This window comes from Manacus vitellinus, unplaced genomic scaffold, assembly GCF_001715985.3.
Source record: "Manacus vitellinus isolate BGI_N305 unplaced genomic scaffold, ASM171598v3 scaffold_19_pilon, whole genome shotgun sequence".
NCBI classification, from domain to species: Eukaryota; Metazoa; Chordata; class Aves; order Passeriformes; family Pipridae; genus Manacus; species Manacus vitellinus.
Genome location: NW_021939395.1, coordinates 9,806,166 through 9,824,671, shown reverse-complemented (window position 1 = coordinate 9,824,671; position 18,506 = coordinate 9,806,166). Strand labels below are relative to the sequence as shown.

General features: G+C 40.7%; 1 protein-coding gene across 1 annotated transcript in view; it reads left to right on the top strand.

The window, feature by feature from the left end:
• Positions 1–8,413, top strand: part of DOCK11 (dedicator of cytokinesis 11) — a 59,536-nt gene extending 51,123 nt beyond the window's left edge. Inside the window, exons 48-53 of the mRNA XM_029959200.1 lie at positions 1,605–1,751; positions 2,676–2,886; positions 3,225–3,415; positions 4,085–4,185; positions 5,587–5,725; positions 8,274–8,413. Coding sequence (XP_029815060.1) covers positions 1,605–1,751; positions 2,676–2,886; positions 3,225–3,415; positions 4,085–4,185; positions 5,587–5,725; positions 8,274–8,396 — 912 coding nt within the window. The 3' untranslated portion in view covers positions 8,397–8,413. The remainder of the gene's footprint in view (positions 1–1,604; positions 1,752–2,675; positions 2,887–3,224; positions 3,416–4,084; positions 4,186–5,586; positions 5,726–8,273) is intronic.
• The last annotated feature ends 10,093 nt before the right edge of the window (positions 8,414–18,506 follow it).

Sequence of the window (18,506 nt, the reverse complement as noted above, 5' to 3'; positions counted from 1 at the left end):
ACATACAGGACTCCTCTTTACAAAACCCTATGGAAATTAAATTAGCCTTGCTTTTTCCTCATTCCTTCTTTTAGAGAAGATGATGAATACCCCTGAAACCATCATGGGTTTCTACCTTTGAACACCACTGTCACTGCACACACAGCATATTGGAGCATTGCAATGCTGCATTTGCTGCAGTAGACATACATTTTACATTTGTCCTCATGTTATCCACAACTTTGGATATGTAAAAAGTAAATAAGGTTAGCAAAAGATAAAAGAAAACAACTGCAAGGTTGGTTTTACAGAAGCTGTGGAAATAACTGGACTAGCCCCTAAAATTAAGCTGTGTAACATGTCATCCTGACATTTAATACTTGATCCAGTTTTGTACTTTAAAGCTTTGCTGGCTTTTTATTCCAGCTACCCACAAATAGTTTTAACACTGTGTCACAACTTCTGACCGGAATAGCTTGCCAAAGTGTGAAGTTTTCATGCTGTTTCCATTATTGGGAGGACTGGTGATGCAAGCACAACCTTTGATGCGGTTTTGTCTTTACTTACAGTAAATACACCAAGTTCCACTTCCTTGAATACAAGAGAAATTAAAGCAGAGAAAATCCATTTTTTTTTTATTGCTTAAAGTCTCTCACAGTCTACACAAATTCCTTAATTTCAGACTTTTCTTATGGCTCTGCTGTCCTCAACTTAATTATCTTTCAGCTCCTTCTCTGTACCTTGTTTTTATGGTTTTTTTCCCGTTTGTTTCTTCCCAACCTTCCAAAAGGTCATGTGCTGGCCAAACCATCTTCCATATTGTTTAGATTTCTCACCAATTGTACTCAAGCAATGATGTGCTATGTTTGGGTTGGTTGAGGAATTTTATGGGTTTTTTTAGACAATTTTTGAAGGAACCTATTAAACAGGCTGAGTTCAGAGAGACTTTATGGGAGCCATAGCCTTACAAACCTTCTTGGCTTTCTGAAATGTTAGTAGAAACTTACTTTCCAAGTAGCAAATCTAAGATAAAGTTCTCCAAATGAAGGAACACAGCTATTCCTCATGTGATAAACTCACAAAATAATTCGAGCTGATTAAGAGGAAACAGTGTAAGGTCAATATGACCTGGAGAGAAAAGAAAAACAAGTCATAAAATTTAATTGGGCCCCTATAAAGAGATAAAACAAGTTACCTCCCTTTTACCCTGTGTAGGATTTATAGTGAGACAATTTTGTTTAGTTAGATAGATAATAGGACCTTTCTTGAAATTTATAACTTTGTATAGATAGCAAGCAAACATCTGCTGAATGTCTGATTTGACAATATATTATGGATGCTTATAGATAACATTCTTGTTAAGAAAAACATCTGTTGATGATAACAATGTGTAATGTTTATGCTTATGTATAATGAATATGCATGAAGTAGCTGGAAATAAATGTAGAACAACTGTATTCTTTGGGTGTGACAGGCGTTGGGAGTTGTTGGACCCCTTCCCTGATCACCCAGCGCTGAAGTTGCTTTTATCATATAATAAATTCTGATTGGAAATTGCCCGACTGGGCCTCTGTTTCTCACACTCACTACTTCACTATTTTATTTTTTTTTGTGTTTAATGCAAGACGTTCTTTGAAGAAGAAGATGGGAAGGAATACGTCTATAAGGAACCTAAACTGACAGGCCTCTCAGAGATCTCCTTCAGACTTCTTAAGCTTTATGGAGAAAAATTTGGGTCAGAGACTGTAAAGATTATCCAGGATTCTAATAAGGTAGAGTTAAATTGCATGAACGAGCTAATGAAATGCTGTTAGGGTGAACTTTGCTGTGTGGAGCTGAAGAAGGAAGTTGACAGAGCATCCCTCCCTTCTGCCTGTAGGAAGGGAGGAGCAAGCCCTCTCCTCCACCCTCTTGCAAGCACCTTGCTTCCAATGGCCCCTCGCATCCTCATGCTCCAGTGTGGACATGCTGGCACAGCTTGACAAGTTTTGGTGCTGCTCCGGCTCCTGGGTGGATGGAGACAAATCAGTTGGGAATTATGAATGGGAAATTGCAATCCCCATCCCACTGAGCCTTGTTGTTGGCAGGTGTCAGAAGCCAGCACAGAGCAGCAGATGACTGGAAGCAGAGTTACTTCTTGTTGCTTTGACACTCCAAGTCTAAAAAAAAAATCTTTTTGGACCTTGCAGCCATAGCTCCTTCTCTTTCACATGGAATACTTATTTATGCTCCCTGCAAGGGCTGTTCACACCCTTAGGCTGCAACTGCAGATTTATCTGGGTTAGCAAAGACAGCACTGGTGATCCCAAACCTGGCTTAGTGCAAGCCTGCAGATTTGCCTGTCCCAGCACAGCACTGTATGAGCATTGGCTTGTGCTCCAAAAACTTTATGGTCATATTAGAAGGACTAAGTAGCTGAGGCATGTGCTGCATTGATGGATAAGGTGATATGACTGCCTGCTCAGGAGCAGCTTGTTTGGCACCATATGACATGTTTCTTGTGCCACACCTCCTTGTCTCGTTTATCTTCTAGTGGTCTAGACATCCCAGCTGAGGTCAAAAGGAGCATTTGATGTGTCACTAATCTGCACGCAGTAAGGCTAGGTCAGCAGGGAATTAGTTTAAATCAGATCCCAGTATATAAATTAGTCAACTGTAAGTTATTAACCTTTGCTCTCTTTGTGAGTAACCCACAGGTCAACATTAAAGACCTTGATCCTAAGTATGCCCATATTCAAGTGACTTACGTGAAGCCCTATTTTGAAGACAAAGAAATCTCTGAAAGAAAGACTGAATTTGAAAGAAATCATAACATCAATAGATTTGTATTTGAAACTCCTTACACTTTATCTGGAAAAAAGCATGGCAGTGTGGAAGAACAGTGTAAAAAAAGGACCATTCTAACTAGTAAGTACAAACATCTGATCATGAGACAGTATCAGCAACTATTTTGAAACTATTTTAGCTCATGAAAATATCCCTCAACTTCTCTCATGAAATTCTCTCAGCTTAATCAGACTTGTGAGATGATATCCTGGTTGTGAGGGATAATTTACCTTGTGTTTTTATGCTCACATTTTTCCAAATTAATAAACTGTGCTGGTAAATTATAGCCTTGTTTGAGATTTCACACACCCCAAATAAATCCCTGAGAGCAAGAATCCGCTTGGATATATTCTGTGAAGAGTACTCCTATGTGCTGCATGACTTTTCAATCTATAAATTTCTTTTGCTGTTTCTGCTAGCTTCCAACTCCTTTCCATACGTAAAGAAGAGAATTCCAGTCAATTATGAACATCAGGTTAATTTAAAACCAATCGATGTTGCTACTGATGAAATAAAAGACAAGACAGCAGAGCTGCAGAAACTCTGCTCTGCTGGTGACGTTGACATGATCCAGCTGCAGCTCAAATTGCAAGGCTGTGTTTCTGTGCAGGTGAGTCTGTCTGATGTCTGTTCAAAACTGTGTTTATATACACAGCTCAGGGTGAGCCATCTAGTCGTGACACAACACATTGACTTTCCAGAAATCATTAACTACCCGGCTTGCAGGGCTGAGCCATCAGCCTGCCAGCTCAGCTTCCCTGCAGCTTCGCTGCTGCATTAGCAGGAGGCTCCTGGCAATAAGCACTTCTCCAGTGGTGTTTACAGAGTCGAGTCCAAGTAATTGCCCATTAGTTGGCCGTGGGTGACTGCTGAAATATACTTAACTCTTCAACATTGCACTGCAAGTATCAGGCACAAATAGCCTTTTTGCAAGCCTGACTTCTCAAGCTGGTTAAACGACCTTAGGACTCGGATCATACTGCTTTTCCAAACGGAAATAAGAGGAAAGTACGAAGAAACAAATTTAATCTCTCTTTTTATCTCCATTTATCTTTTGATCTTAGAAAATGTAGATGGAAAAATACTCAACCTTTGAAACTTTCAGTGTCTCTGGTGACATTAGTAATGCAGAGTTGATGGCATTCAAATAGCTAATGTTGGGTGGGTTTTTTAAAAAAAAATTGTTATTCTTTTCACAAATGCCTTTAGCAGCTCAGCAGAAGTTCTAGCATAAATGATTTCTGTGATTCACCACCTCAGATTTCTTCTTTGGTTCTAGGTTAATGCTGGTCCCTTGGCCTATGCCAGAGCTTTCCTAAGTGACAGCCAGTCCAGCAAATATCCTGCTAAGAAGGTGAATGAGTTGAAAGAAATGTTCAGGTAGGATTTCTAATGTAATAAAAACTAGCTAGCTGGCTGGAACATGGTACCTGCTTTGATTTTATTTTTGTCTGTCTCCAAAATCAGCAGATGCTGTGTGTTTGATATGTCTTATAAAGATCCAAGTCTCATAGGATTATGGGTGCTCAGACATATGAGAAAAGCCAATGTAATTATATCTGTCAAGAGTTCCCAAGCTCAGGGCTGTGCTCTTCATGGGGAGATTTACTTGAACACCTGCTTCAGCAGTTGGTATGGATATTTGAGATTATCACATGAAGGAAGTATGTTTGAAAACCAGAGATCTGACAGTCCTGTCTTCAGGCATCTTTCATATTGTGCATTGTTTCCCAGTTTTTCCAAAGGGATTTTTTGTTAGATAATGATGAACTTGAAATACTTTAAAGCAAATCCTTTCCCCGTTTATGGAAGACCATTGTTCTCATTTCTGCTGCTAATTTTTGAAACTATGTGACTTGCACAGGTGTTTTTCTAATTTCTGTCCCTTAGGGTAAGTTTTACCTCTCACTTGAAAGTGTCCTCCAAGATATAATTAGGCAACTGCTACTTCACCTCAGGATGATGAGTCTTTGCCACCCTATTTTCTGAACCTCTCGAGTGCAACCAGTTGTCTGCCACCGCCTGCGTTTGTTACTCTGTGCTGGTGACTCCCATTTCACTCCTTAGTAATTACATGGAGAAAGCAGCTTTTGGGCCAATCCAATTCTCCTTCTGTGTATTGAGTAACCTGACAATAAGGGAGCAATCCATGTGAACCTGCCATGCATAGATGCAGACTAGAGGGAAGGCAGTTTTACTTTCCAACCTTGCAGTGCAGCCAGCAGGACAAACACAAACTCTATTTCAAATGAGGTTTATAAGAAAGGAAAATACGTGTGTGAAATGAAGCAAAGAATGAACAATGGTAAGCAAGAAACAGTATTGCACCTCCCCATGATCCAAACTTCCTTCTGGAGGCTGTCTCTGCTGATAGCAACCTGCCCTCTCCAGCACACTGCTGTGTCACACACCCAGCTCTGACAAGCCCTGGTTTCCCCTCTGTGCCTGGCCATGGCCTCCCTCTGTTCTGTGACCCCACGTGCAGCTGGTTGGGCTTATCTGGTACCGGTGAGTTGTGTGTGGTCCTGCAGGTCGGAGTGTGTCCCATCTGCTGAGGATCCAGGCTTGAAGGAGCTCCAGCAGAAAGCCCCATCCCTGTGTTGCAGTCCCTCCCCATTCCCTGATCCACCGGGCCAGGGATGCTCCCAGAACGCAACTTGTCCCAAACATTGGAGAAAAAAGGGTAGTGGGAAATAATGAGATTTGCCTGTCTCTTTGGTTGCTTGCTTAGTAGAAGACTAAACTATTGCAATGCCCCAAATTCATTCCTTTCCTCCCCAGGAAGTTTATCCAAGCCTGTGGAATTGCTCTGGAGCTCAACGAGCGTCTCATTAAGGAGGACCAAGTGGAGTACCACGAGGGACTGAAATCAAACTTTCGGGATATGGTGAAAGAGCTTTCTGACATCATCCACGAACAGGCACGTACTGCATGTCAGGAGGCCACAGAGGTGGCTCTCTGTGCTTGAAAATTAGCTAAGCTGAAAACTGAGATCTGATTGAAAACTTGATCATCCTTCATGTTATGTAGCTAAATATAAAAAGGCCAGTAAGTGAACATGAAAATTAAGCAATAGACTTGGTGCATTCCTAAAACTGCTTTCTGTTCACTGAAAGTCTCAGTCTGGTGTTGGTATTCAGTGTGCTTCAGGGTGGAGTCTTTGCTGACACATGCTGTAGTTTCCTGGCTGTTGTGGTCAGAAATCCTGTGCCCTGTGTTTTGTCATGTTTTATACATTACAAGAGGTCACAGATCAAAATTCTCTGGCAAAAAATTTCCATTCCCTCAGTTATATCCAGGTTAAGTTACTTTTTTTTTTTTTAATATGTTATTTTTGTTTAAAAGATGTTTTCTTTTAATTTTTGCCTGATGCCAACATGTCATTTACATGCACAGTTAAAATATTTCTTCTAATTTATCTGATCCGTGCTTTGATCTTTCTAGGAAAATACATTCAAGTAGTAGCATCAGAGAGGTGAGAGATTCAAAGAGCAGTTGCACTTGTACCTAGCATCATGCTATGAAATTTGATGAAAACTGGGTTTCTGAAGTAATCTCCATACCTCTGCTCTTTAATTTTGCCTTCATTATGACAAAAGAAAGCTTTATAGATTTATAGTATCAAGGATATAAAATTAATGGTACAGACTGCATTGTGATTCATAGAACTTGAAATTTAGATAAATCCTTTCAGGGACTCCCAGTTAGTTGATATACAGTCCATGTGTGACTATGAATTAAAAATGCAACATTTTAAGTCACTGAAAGCAGCTAGGCAAATTCCACAGTAAGTTGAGCAGTTGCTCACAGTAATGCAAAAATGTGCAAATACAAAAAATAATACAACTGCACCAGGCTAGTATTTGTAAATTAGGTTTATTTACAATGAAATAATGCTTATGGGAATCAGAATCTTGTTATGGAAGAGTACAATATCATTTTAGGGAAGCAGTCTCACGATGGGACTGAATTTTGTTGTAGGAGCATAAGGGTGGATCTGTTTGAGAGTGACTGCAGAACCCCTCTTGCTTTTGTTAGATTTTTCTTCTATTCTGCTCATCACCACCATTTTTTTAGGATGCAAACTACTCACTTTGCACTTGTGCCACACTAATTTTTTTCATTTGCATTACCTGTCCTGCATACTCCACTGCTGAACTTTGATCAGAGAAGCTCGTTCATAGGAGTTGCCACCTGCTTACTCTAAGCTGTTTGCAGTAAACCTTTCCAAGACATTTAATTTGCATGCAGCTGCTGGAACTTTTGTGGCTTCTGAATTCTGCAATAGTCAAATCAAAACCAAATCACCCAGTCCTGCACTGTCACAGTACAATGGTTAAAGTTATCTTAGAATACTAAGAAGCATTGTTAAAGCACACTCCCTACTGTCTCAATAGATTTGCAAATCCACTGTTGTATTGTCATTGGTTCATGGGCAAAATATGACTGAAATGTCCAAGTGAAGGGCTCCCTGAGAAGGATATACTTTTCACTTCTTGTTTTATCTCAAAAGGCAGTTTAAAAGACCATGTTTAAAAACACTGTTCTCTATAGTTATATGACATTATGTACAACTGCTGACTTAAGCTTTGCATTGCCGTCAAATGGCCCAGGTATCTAACAAATTACACTTAATGGAACATGTTTTCCTCTTCTGCAACATTACTCAGGTAAACATAAGAGTATATTGCATTAATTTGGGGTTCCCATTGCAAATAACATATCCTTTTCTAATATTGCCAGTGTCCCAAAGCAGTACAGCCAGTGCCCTTTGTTTGAGGTGGAAGGGCAGGTGGACAACTCACTGGGTCAGCCCATGACCTATCTACAGATCTTTTAAATAAGGGAAATGTAAACACAAAAAATGGATAAACTGCAGCCAAACAGATCCTGGAAGCTTCAGAGACTGGCAGAAAGCTGATGTCCAGAAGCTGTTTATGATGGCCAGTGATATCAGTTCCAGTAATGCAACTTCAGGCTAACTGGTGAACCACATGGTGAAAAACAAATACACAGTCAGCTCTAGCACAGCTCTGCCAGTCCAATTAGATCCTGTGCTGTCAGACTGTCCTTCAGATTATAAAGTATAATATCTTGCCAAATGGCACAGAGGTAAAGAGTGTCTGCTGGGTTTAGCTGCATGTACTCCTTGTGTTTACCAAAAAAACTATTAAAATTCTGTTACTGCTAAGACAGAATAAAAAAAATTGCTGTACAGAGAACTGTTTTTTCCCTATGGTGCATAGTTGTAACGAAAAATGATTCAGCAATATGCAGAATAGTGTATATATTAATGCTACAGAAATTGCTAAATTACTCTTCTTTCTCATTTCTTTGTTACGCTGCCTTTGCGAAACAGCTTTGAAGACAAGGTTGGGTATCTCTTTTTTGCATACCTTTTTAAACAGCTTGATTATAATAATGAGCTGAGACCTTTACTGAATTAGTGATTATTGTGTTTTGTCTAGATCTACCATGAAGATACAATGCACTCCCCGTGGATGCACGACTCCCTCCATGTCTTCTGTGCCATCAGCGGAACCTCTGGTGATGGAAGTTACTGTTCACTCAGACCCACTGCTGAAATATAAACATATCAGTCATATTTTACAGAACTTTCTCAGGAATTCTTGGAACTGTACAAAGGATGCTTAAAACCATCCATGATGAGCAAAGATTCAGTTGTGGATTTTTTGTTTGTTTGTTTGTTTGTTTCCCAAAAGGAGTTGCCATGCTTTCAAACAGGGTGCTTGCTTATTTTGCTGAGCAACATTGAAAGTGCCTGGACGTTGCACCACTGTGCTTGTTTTCTACTATTTTTTTTAAGCTAAATGTATAACAGGACATGGAAAGGCAGTTATCTAAATATGTATGGAATTGCTGAACTATGAATTGAAGTGATGACGTACTATGTAAAGTTGTACAATGGAATATAATAAAATGTAAAACTACTTTGTAAATAGAAGGAGTATAGAGTATATAGAAATTAGCATTGTATCATATTTGCTGCTAAAAGCTTTGTTGGCCAAGGAACATGAAGGAGAAATTGTGGTCACTAGTAAGAGACCTTCCTCTTCTAAAAAGTGACTTGGGGTCTAGACACCCCTCTTGCACTCAATGAGAGTAAGCTTGCCCTAGTCTGGAATAAATAAAAACCTAAGTCAGAAATTATAATTTTCATACATCCTCAGAACAGATATTTTTAAAGTAATCTCCATGAAAGCTGAGCTTACTGTAACTGATTTAAATTTTGGGTAACCTTTCGCAGCTGCAGGAGAGGATGGATTGTACTCACTAAGGACAACCTGAGAAACTTGTCATTTGAGTTTTCCTGTTTACCACTCATGGTCTCACACAAATATAAACTCTGACAACGTTAAATTGAGTTGGAAATTATAGAGTGCTTTAAAAGTGTTCAGAAAAATTCTAATAATCTGAGAGATGTAGTTTGAAAAAAAAAAAGCAGCACATTGAAATAACTCATACAAAATTGAGGGGATTTCTTTTAGCACCGTAAAATATGCATTTTCCCTCCTATTAAACAGATCTGTTTTCTGAAAACTTGGGGTTTTTCTCTGACATGTGGTTAGAGAAAATGTATTTTCCATAATTCTTTTATTCCTCCTTCCCCATCCCAAAGCTTGAATACATTGTCTCTTTTTAATAAGACACTTCAGATGCAGGAATAAAAACACAGAGCAGTAATCCTTTTATCTGGCAGCATTTTTAACATCCATGTTTTTTCAAAATCCCAGCAATTGTAAATATGGTTCCAGTAGTTCATATGGGAAGAGTGGGGGGTTTTAAGGATATGTAACAAAATGCCATAATAAAAGGACTCCAGCTGGGTATTTAGCTTGGCTGTAGTGTCTATAAAATGTTAAGCTTCTAATCTTTGTAACAAAAATTATCTTCAAATAGTAGCTGGACCACATTTCAAAATGTTTGTTATGCATGATTCTAAATACCTAGAATTAATTGTCTTCTGAGAAAATAATGTTGTGATCCATAAATTCGCCCATTAGCTGTTACAAGCAAAATACAGATGTGCCTGTATAACAGACTGGCCACATTTCTGCTTGTATGTGCTTTTCTGCCAAGTAGGCTCCAAATTTAGCATAACAGAAAGAGGAAGAGGGACTAATGTGTTTAAATATGGTTAGCACCTTACGGATTGTTATCTTTCAACAAATAATATTTAAAGGCAGATAGTGAGAGTTTTCCAAATTTCTTTACTAAAAGGTGTTGAAACTCGATCCAGTACAAGATTTTTTTGGAGCTACTTAACCTCTAAACATCATTACTAAGGGCATATCTTGACTGCAGTCAGCAGTGATGAGATATGGACATCCAAAAGCTCTTGCACTGTAGCTCTTTTAAATACTGCAGGTAACCCAGTAGTTTTCCTGGATTTGCAGTAAGATTCATATGCATGTTTTTTGATGTCTTTAATGTTCTGGGGTAACACTGTTGGCTGAATTTTCAATTTCTATTCCTTATCTTTACTGGAATTCCAGTGAAATTCTTATATCTTCAAATGTCTTCGATGTTCCAAGATGCATTTTTGTCTGAACTTCTCAAGTTTTTGTTGGTATTGGAGTTGTCCTGACATTTCACTGTCATATACTGGAAAGCTGTCTTGGTAATTTGGCCAAAAAAAAAAGTGTGTTTAATACCAGTGTGGTTAGAATATATACAGTCACTACATTTCAGAATACACACTTAGATGCAGTTTTAAGGAATTACAAAAACGATCATGCCCTAAGGATTTGCCTTCTGTCCTGCAGCTAAATAATTTGTCTGGGTTTTTTTTTACAGAATAATCTCCTTTTTAGATGGGTTATAAAAAGATTGGTAACAAACCAACTTGTTTTTCTTTTATGTATTCATGAATTTATGTATTCAAGAATCTAGGGAGTGGCCATTAGATATTTTACAGCTGTATCTGGACAATAGTGCCAAGAAGATGATCACATTTTCTCTACCTAGACTTTTCCCATATAATTGTTGCAGTTAAAAGAAATCCTCAAGATTTTTTCTTATTTCAGGCTGAAATAGCTTAATTCACAGATATAGCTGGAGATTGTGCTGTATCTATGCCACTTTTATGTAGCTGGTACTCACACTGGGTACTTCCTATTTGCTACCTTTCTGGGAACAACAGAAATGTCTATTGTTCATTATAATTTTTTTATTTTCTTATACTGCCTGAGGAATGGTGGAAGGTTTTTGGTCTGGAAAAATTAGTAGAACATATCTCAAATTACATCCTGGTATGCACTCTTTCTGTATCTCAGTGTGGCTACATCTACATATTTTATATATGTGCTTCTAATAACTTTTGCTGCAAAACTGCTGTGCAACACATCAAGCCTTTGGGATGGATGCATTGGTAGTTTTGCTTAAAAGGCAAAGAAACAGAGTTAAGTATCTCTCCATGAGGTTTAAGAGCACTTGGCTACTCTCAGTATCAGGATTGGTTTGGATAATGGTATGTGCTAGAACCAGATGGTTTGCAAATAGGACATATAAAGGAACAAAGGGGCTGCCAGCATTTTATGTACAAGAACTTGCTTTTAGAGTTTTATAGAGTAAGATAAGTATAAACATTTTCTTCTTTGACCTACTGGTTTTCTCTCTGCAGAGAGGTTAGAAAGTTGTATTTTAAGAAATATAACTTCAGAGTTATGTTTCTTTCTCCCCCAAAAAATCTGGAATGAAGAACTTACTGCAGCGAAGGATGTATTTCTACATACTACTTGGTGTTCTAAATTTCTTCTGATAACAGGAATTTCCATGAGATAGGCTAACAAATGAAAATCATCATGTTACACACCTGCAGTGTGTGACATGTTTATTTTGTTCCAGAAGACTTTTGAACATATGCAACCTGATATTTAGATATAGAATAAGACTTTACATAAACATGACACTTTTTGTCTCACAGTAGGTAAACTGTGCTTGTTTTCCCTTTCTCTAGAGACAGGCCCCATGTACTTCACAGCAATCTGCAGAATAACCCTATGATTTGAGTAACTTGACCCAAAAGAATTGGAAAAAAACAGAAGTTGAAGTCATGGGCTCAAAAATCTCATACAAATTAAACCACATCTTACTCAATTTACCTGCTTGAGGAGAGTAGCATGTGTTGATTTGATGTTCACTGAGCTCTGTTCTTTAATAAAACAAGGGTTTCTTACTGGATTGAAGAACACTGTGTACAGCTAATTATTATGCAACCACAGACTGTGTAGTACTTAACCTTTAAATAATATGCTTGTGTCAAGCAATGGTGAACCAGTTGTGATAAATACATAATCTTTCGGCTATTATGGATGTAATTAACTCCCTTCTCATGTAAATTTAACACCTGCTGCTACATATTCATAACAGAAGTGCTTTTACCGTGCGTGTTGTACAGAACATGTGTTGTATGAGCCCTGTGGAGCCTCCTGTGTGTGCCGAGGAACGGCGCGTCCCCCGTGCCCCGGTTGTCCACTCGTGCACCTGGGACACTGAGTGATGCACAGCACTGCTCCAGGGCTTTCTGAGACCAGTGATCCTATATTGCCCTTTTTACTTTCTTCTTCTTGAATGATGAATAACTTTGACAAGAAGCCAAGGCAAAAATCACATTCAGACGAGTTCAGAGAGTTTATTTCAGGTCAAAATAAAAGACTATGAAAAACAGGAAAAATAAGTGTTGCAATAAACATGTTTGGCTTAGGGTTTTGGGTTTGTTTTTTTTTCATTTCGCAGAATAGGATGAGTGATCAGAAGCTAATACCAGTGTAAGATTCATGGGTCTAAATCCTAGTCCACTGAGCTATCACATACGCTGCCTCTAAAGAAGATTACTGTAATAAACCTTCTAGTACATAAATACACCAAATGAAATTGTGAACACTAAATTATTCAGCAACAAATAGAAGATACTGATTCAGAAATGCCATAAATCCAGCTCGGAGGGATCCCAAAAACATGATTCATCCGGAAACCTGAGACAGACAATAGACATGCATACAAATTTACCAACAGAACAAGGAATGAATGACTAGTAAGGAAACATCCCAGCAGATCACCTTACTTTGCTAAAGAATGTTCAGTAAGTGTGTGATCTGTTTTTAGCTCTGGTTTGTAGTTGCAATTTTCAAACCCAGACTTTTGCTCTTTGGGTGCATATTTATTGTTGCTCTTCTCCAATTAACTCAACTTACATGGAAAATACACTAGTGTACATGCTCAGGCCAGGCAGTTTTACCAGCTCTTATATGATGTAATGAAAGTCAGGCATAATTATTATTTACCTCATCAGAACATAAAGGACAAACTTCTTTTTCTACTGCTGTCTTCTACCCCTGAGGCTTCTCTATGGGACTCTTGGAAGACTATGCAAAACAGCTGTAGAACCAGTTTTATGCCCTGCCTCCCTTGATAGGTAAAGGAATTACTCCCTTGCCAAATAAATAGATTAATTAAATAGATCATGTTACTTAGGGAGCTGTGAGCAGAAAAGTTGATGCACGGACTTGCAATAGCAAGTCAGACAGGGATACAACATTTGCACAAGCACACCTGGTTCCACATCTACCCAAAAGTGCTCTGCAAAGGAGGTGGGTTTTGTTCCTCATGATTTCTGATTTCCCATGGGGCTTGGGCAGCAGTGCAGAGGGATTTTGAAGAGTTCATGGCCATTGTGGACACTCATATCACAAAATTCTAGATGTCTCCAAAAAACACTGAGGTCAAAAAGGGAGAGGCCCCATGAGTCAGATGGGGGTTTTTTTCAGCTCATAGTTTTGAATTTTTGTGCCTCAGATCCAGCTGTATTCTATTTGAGCCCTTTTTTGAACCGACTCCAGCCATCTTCTGAAGAATCTGTCATTATGTCAGTTAAGACCCAAAGTACTGATGGAAGCTGCTGCAAAATCCAAAATCAAAAAAGGTAAATCTCACCATTGCTATGGGGTGACTGTGGACTCTTCTGCTCTCAAAGGGACAATTCCCTACAGCCCTGTGCTGATAATTACTGCTGCTGCTTGTCAGACCTAGTAATCATGAAGCCACTCCATTCACCAGCACCATTTGTTAATCTGTGTTAGGGAACATGTACAGGAAAAAATGGTTAGTTGTTTGGTTTTTGTTTTTCCTTTTGTTTTTTTGTTTTTTTTTTTTTTTTTAAATGCATCAGCAAACTTACTGCACAGTCCCACGACCACTGGCTTTGGTTGCATGGGTGAAAATGGCAGGAACACGCAGCCAAGGGCAGATCAGCAACATATTCATAAATCAGTTTACACCAAGCATGAAGCCATTTTCCAAGTACTCATTTGACAGATTATTTTCAATGTACCTCGGGTGCGTCCATACAAGTCCCAGTCGCTGCAGCGCAGGTGTATCGGCTCACAGGGACATGAACGAGCATGAGATTTGCAACAGAAAGATGCAGGACGGGATTCAACACAATTGAGAAATGGGAAGTTTTGGGTAGGTGGCAGAGATCGGAGACTCTGGCAGCCATTCTGATTGCCGTGAATCAGTATGGGAATGTGGTAACAAGCCGGGCACTCGGGGAGCCAGGAGAGAGCCAGGGAAAAATGTTTCAGCTGCCGACAAGAACAATGGCGGGCAGGCAACCAAAAGCGTGTGAACCATTGGATGTGTGCTTGGCACTGACTCTCCTGGGAGAAAGAGTGGACAAAACAGAAAGAAGGAAGGAAAGAAAACATCAGCAGGGAAACCGAAAGCAAGAGGGAGAAGTTGCTTGGGTCAGCTTTACTCTACAAATGTCCTCACTAGCAGGCATAGTCCATGCTGGCTATAGGTAGTTGCACAATCCCATCTCAGTCACACAGCTTAAATGTTCCACATCCTGGAACTTTTAAGCTACATTTTTTATTTGATTATAACTGCAGGTCCTTGGGCACTTTCTAACAGCAACTAGGAAATTTGCTAAATCCTCTTCTTTTCACAGGACTATGAAAACAAACAGGCAGAAAAGCAAAAAAGCCCAACATTAACACAGGATATTCCCCACCCTATCATAAAAAGATACACTTCCCTTTTTCTAAAATGAGTGTCTAAAAAGCAGATGAACTCTTGCAAAACTCCTTGAAGAGCTGAGTAATTACGGAAACATTCTGTTGGCTTAGGAATAAGTAAGTTTCACTAATGAATTTTGCTTTGCACTGAAACTTAAGACAAAATTTCCTCTCTTCTGGATCTGTACTCTTTTTATAATACCTGTATTTCATGGCAACTAGGAGCAAGCTTGTCAGCTACCACAAAAATCTAGTTCTGAGAAAAAGCCTTATCCCAAATGTTTTCTTAACCTGAAATGTACCAACTATCACTTATGTCATATTCCCACTTCCGTGAAAATTTTGGGGAACAACTTGCTGCATCACACCCACAAAAGTGAGAGCAAAATTGCAAGTGACCACATCGTGCTTCGAAGGGGCTGAAGCAGATGGCATTTGGGGAAGTTTGTAAAAAGAAGAATGTGTAGTAGCACATGGGGGAAAAAATCAAACCAAACCAACAACAAAAAAAAAGAAAAAAAAAAAAAGCACAGACGACAACTGAATTTGCAGGAGGGATTCTGAAAAGAGGAGTTCTGCTAGGGGGTGAATAACTAGCTCTAAGATCAAAAGAACTGCTAACGTAGCTGTTTCCCTTATGATATGAAATAGCAGTAGTAGTTGAGTGTGAATCCGATTGTAAAAGGAAAATGACTTTGACTCAAAAGACGAGATCTTTGGGAGTTTTTGGCCGCGCTGCGGTGCGGTGCGAGGAGGCACGGAGGGTGCGGCAGGGGATGCGGGGGGCACCGGGCTGGTGGCGGGGCAGCAGCGGGTTGCGGGCTGCGGTCCCTGCAGAGGATGTGCGGGCACTGCCAGGGTCCCTCAGCATCGCTGAAGTTCACGGTTCGCGGCAGGGCCACGTCGGGGCTTGGGGAGGCACAGACGGCTCCGGGAGAAGGGAACGCGATGATCTCAGGAGTCTTTTCCAACCTAATTGCATTGATTCTGTGAAGTGTCTCTGCGGTGAGCGCGCGGGAGGAAGCGAAGGGCAGGCAGGGGCGGCGCACGGGGTGAGAACGGGGTGACAACAGAGGGACGGCAGCCCGAGCCCGGACCCGGGACACGCTGCTCTGGCAGCTCAGTTGCCCAGGTGGTGGGGGCGGGGCATCGTCCGCCGCTCCCCGCCCGCTCGGGTTACCTGGGCGGGCCGTCCCGCAGCTCCGCTCTTCCCGTCTGGCCCGGGCCCCTCGACGGGAAGTGGGAGTTGGGAGTCGCGCCGGGGCGGCCGGAGCTATGCTTTCCAGGGAGCCCCTGCGCGGTGCCGGCTCCTCCTCGCCGTGTGCTGGGTGGTGGCCCGCGGGCACGGCGGCAGGTAGGAGCGGGAAGGGGGAAAGGAAGGCAGGGGAGGGAGCGGGACGGCCGCGCTCCGTGTCCGGCGGGGCCGGGGCTGGAGCAGCCGCTGCCGGGCTCTGCCGTGGGCAGCTCGGGCGGCTCGGTGCGCACATGGACACCTGTTTAAGTGAAATGCTTTCGTTTTGTAGTAGAAATCGCCCGAAGCGGGTCGGCCGTGTGCGAGGCAGCGCCGGCGCTGCGCCCTGCCCTGCTCTGCCGCTTACCGGGCGGAGGAACGGGGATGATTTAAATCCGCGCTCCTCTCGCAGTAAGGCAGCGTTTGACAGGGTCGGTAGAAATCTTTTAAGCTCTGCGTTCGGTTCCCGGGACTGTTTCTGCCTTGAAACCCGAAGCAGAAGCCCGCCGCCCTCCTCCCGCTGCGGGAGCGGGTCCGCCGGGTGCGGGAGCCCGGGGCACCCAGAGCCCTCCTCGGCCGCTGCCTTCGCCCTCGCCCTCGGTATCCCCGCTTCTGGAAGCGCGAACGTTCAGTTGAAGGGTTTCAAAAGGACCCGTGCTCGAAGCTTTATTAGTTCTTTCTCTGCTCATGTTATCCAAAAACCCAGTTGCAAACTCTAGAGAACTGTTATTTTTCAACTGGCTACAATTCATATACAATGAAATCAACCTTCAGAAAATGCTGGAGGACAGAATGCAAATGTGATGTCTTTTTTATTACTTTAGGACACTTAGACGGTACTCGAGGCAAGGGATTTGTTAATGTTTCCACATTAGGGCTTTTGGAAATAGTACGTTTTCTATGCTGGACTGCCTCAGCTAATCTCTGCTGATTACTGCCGTGCTTTGTTTTCTTAGAAGCACCACCGTGATTTTGCTTTTTAACAGTGAAATAACGACTTGCCTACGTTTTGTAGTTGGTCACTGAGTTGTTCTGCTAAAATTGCAGTAGAAATTATAATAACAAAAGTATTGCACTCTATATTTTACACAAAAAAAAGGTATGAGACTTGCCAGCCTGTGAATAAAAGCTGAATGTAACATTAAAGCATGAGCTTCAGAATTGTATAGATTAATCGAAAATCTACTAGACTTAAACTTCTTATGCTAATACAATTCATTGATTTATTTATAAGCTTTGAATATTTCCACTTTGTGTGGTCAGAAATCTGCAGACTTAAGCACAATGACTTCAATCAAACCTATTAGAAGAAAATGTTCCGAACTTCAGAATAGCAACCAGGGATGACCCTGTAATATTTTTAATGGTTCATGGCTTTTGTAGGTAATTAAGAGTTTGATCACGAAACCATCAGATGCTTGGAGATGTGTAGTCTTGCTGAAAAAATACATACTTATTTTTTAATATGATCAAAAGGACTTAGTATTTGCAAATGTAATGTTCTGATGCTGTTCCTAAAACCTGACCTAACTTTTTAAAGGAACAGGTAATAGGCAAAGATGGTCTGACTACGTTCAGTTTTCTGAACCTAGAAGTGGAGACTTCTCTGCTCCTGGCATTATCTATAAAACAGAACAAACAAACAAACAAAAATTCTGAAAGTTTTAAGTATTTAAAAAAACTAAGCATAATTGCACTAAATCAGTAAATCTTTGTAATTTTTCTCATTTTTTTGTGTGAGCATCCATTATCTGTGCATACACGTGGACACACAGATGGTGATAATGTCTGACCTCTACCATTGCCTGTCCTTTAACTATGCAAAGTCTGAGAAAGCTGCAGGACTTTGATGAATTTCCATCAAGCTTTGGCTGCTCTGACTCTCAGGAAATGTAAAATAATGGTGTCATGGACACTTTGAGTGTAATTCTTGCTCAAGGAAGCTCTCTTGCTTTTTCATCTTCCCTCTTCCTTGTACCAACAGAAGGAAATGAGTCTACAGTGTGATCTGGATAGGAAAACTGATCTTGACAGAATTATTCTACCCTCTTCCTATGTGTTGCTTTAAATGTTGGGATGGGTTGAGCTTGGTTTCCTGGAATGAGCAAGACCAGCAGCACCAGTTGATATCTGTTTGAAGTGTTTGTGAAACTATTGAGTAACAAGGGTACTCTCTGCCCACAGACAAACGGGTGGTGGTGCCTCAGCAATGGTATCTGTAGGTACCCTGAGAAGGAGTCTCATTGGGCTTCTTGTTTAATACTTTCTCATAGTACATATTAGAGTAGCCCTTTAAAAAAAAAAATCCACCCTCATTTTCCTGGGGAATTCCAATTTGTAATTCTTTCTAGAATTAATGTCTGATACAGCTTTACTTTTTCCTGGCAGTTTTCTATTTTCTGCTGTATTTCCCTTCTTTGTTTTCTAAT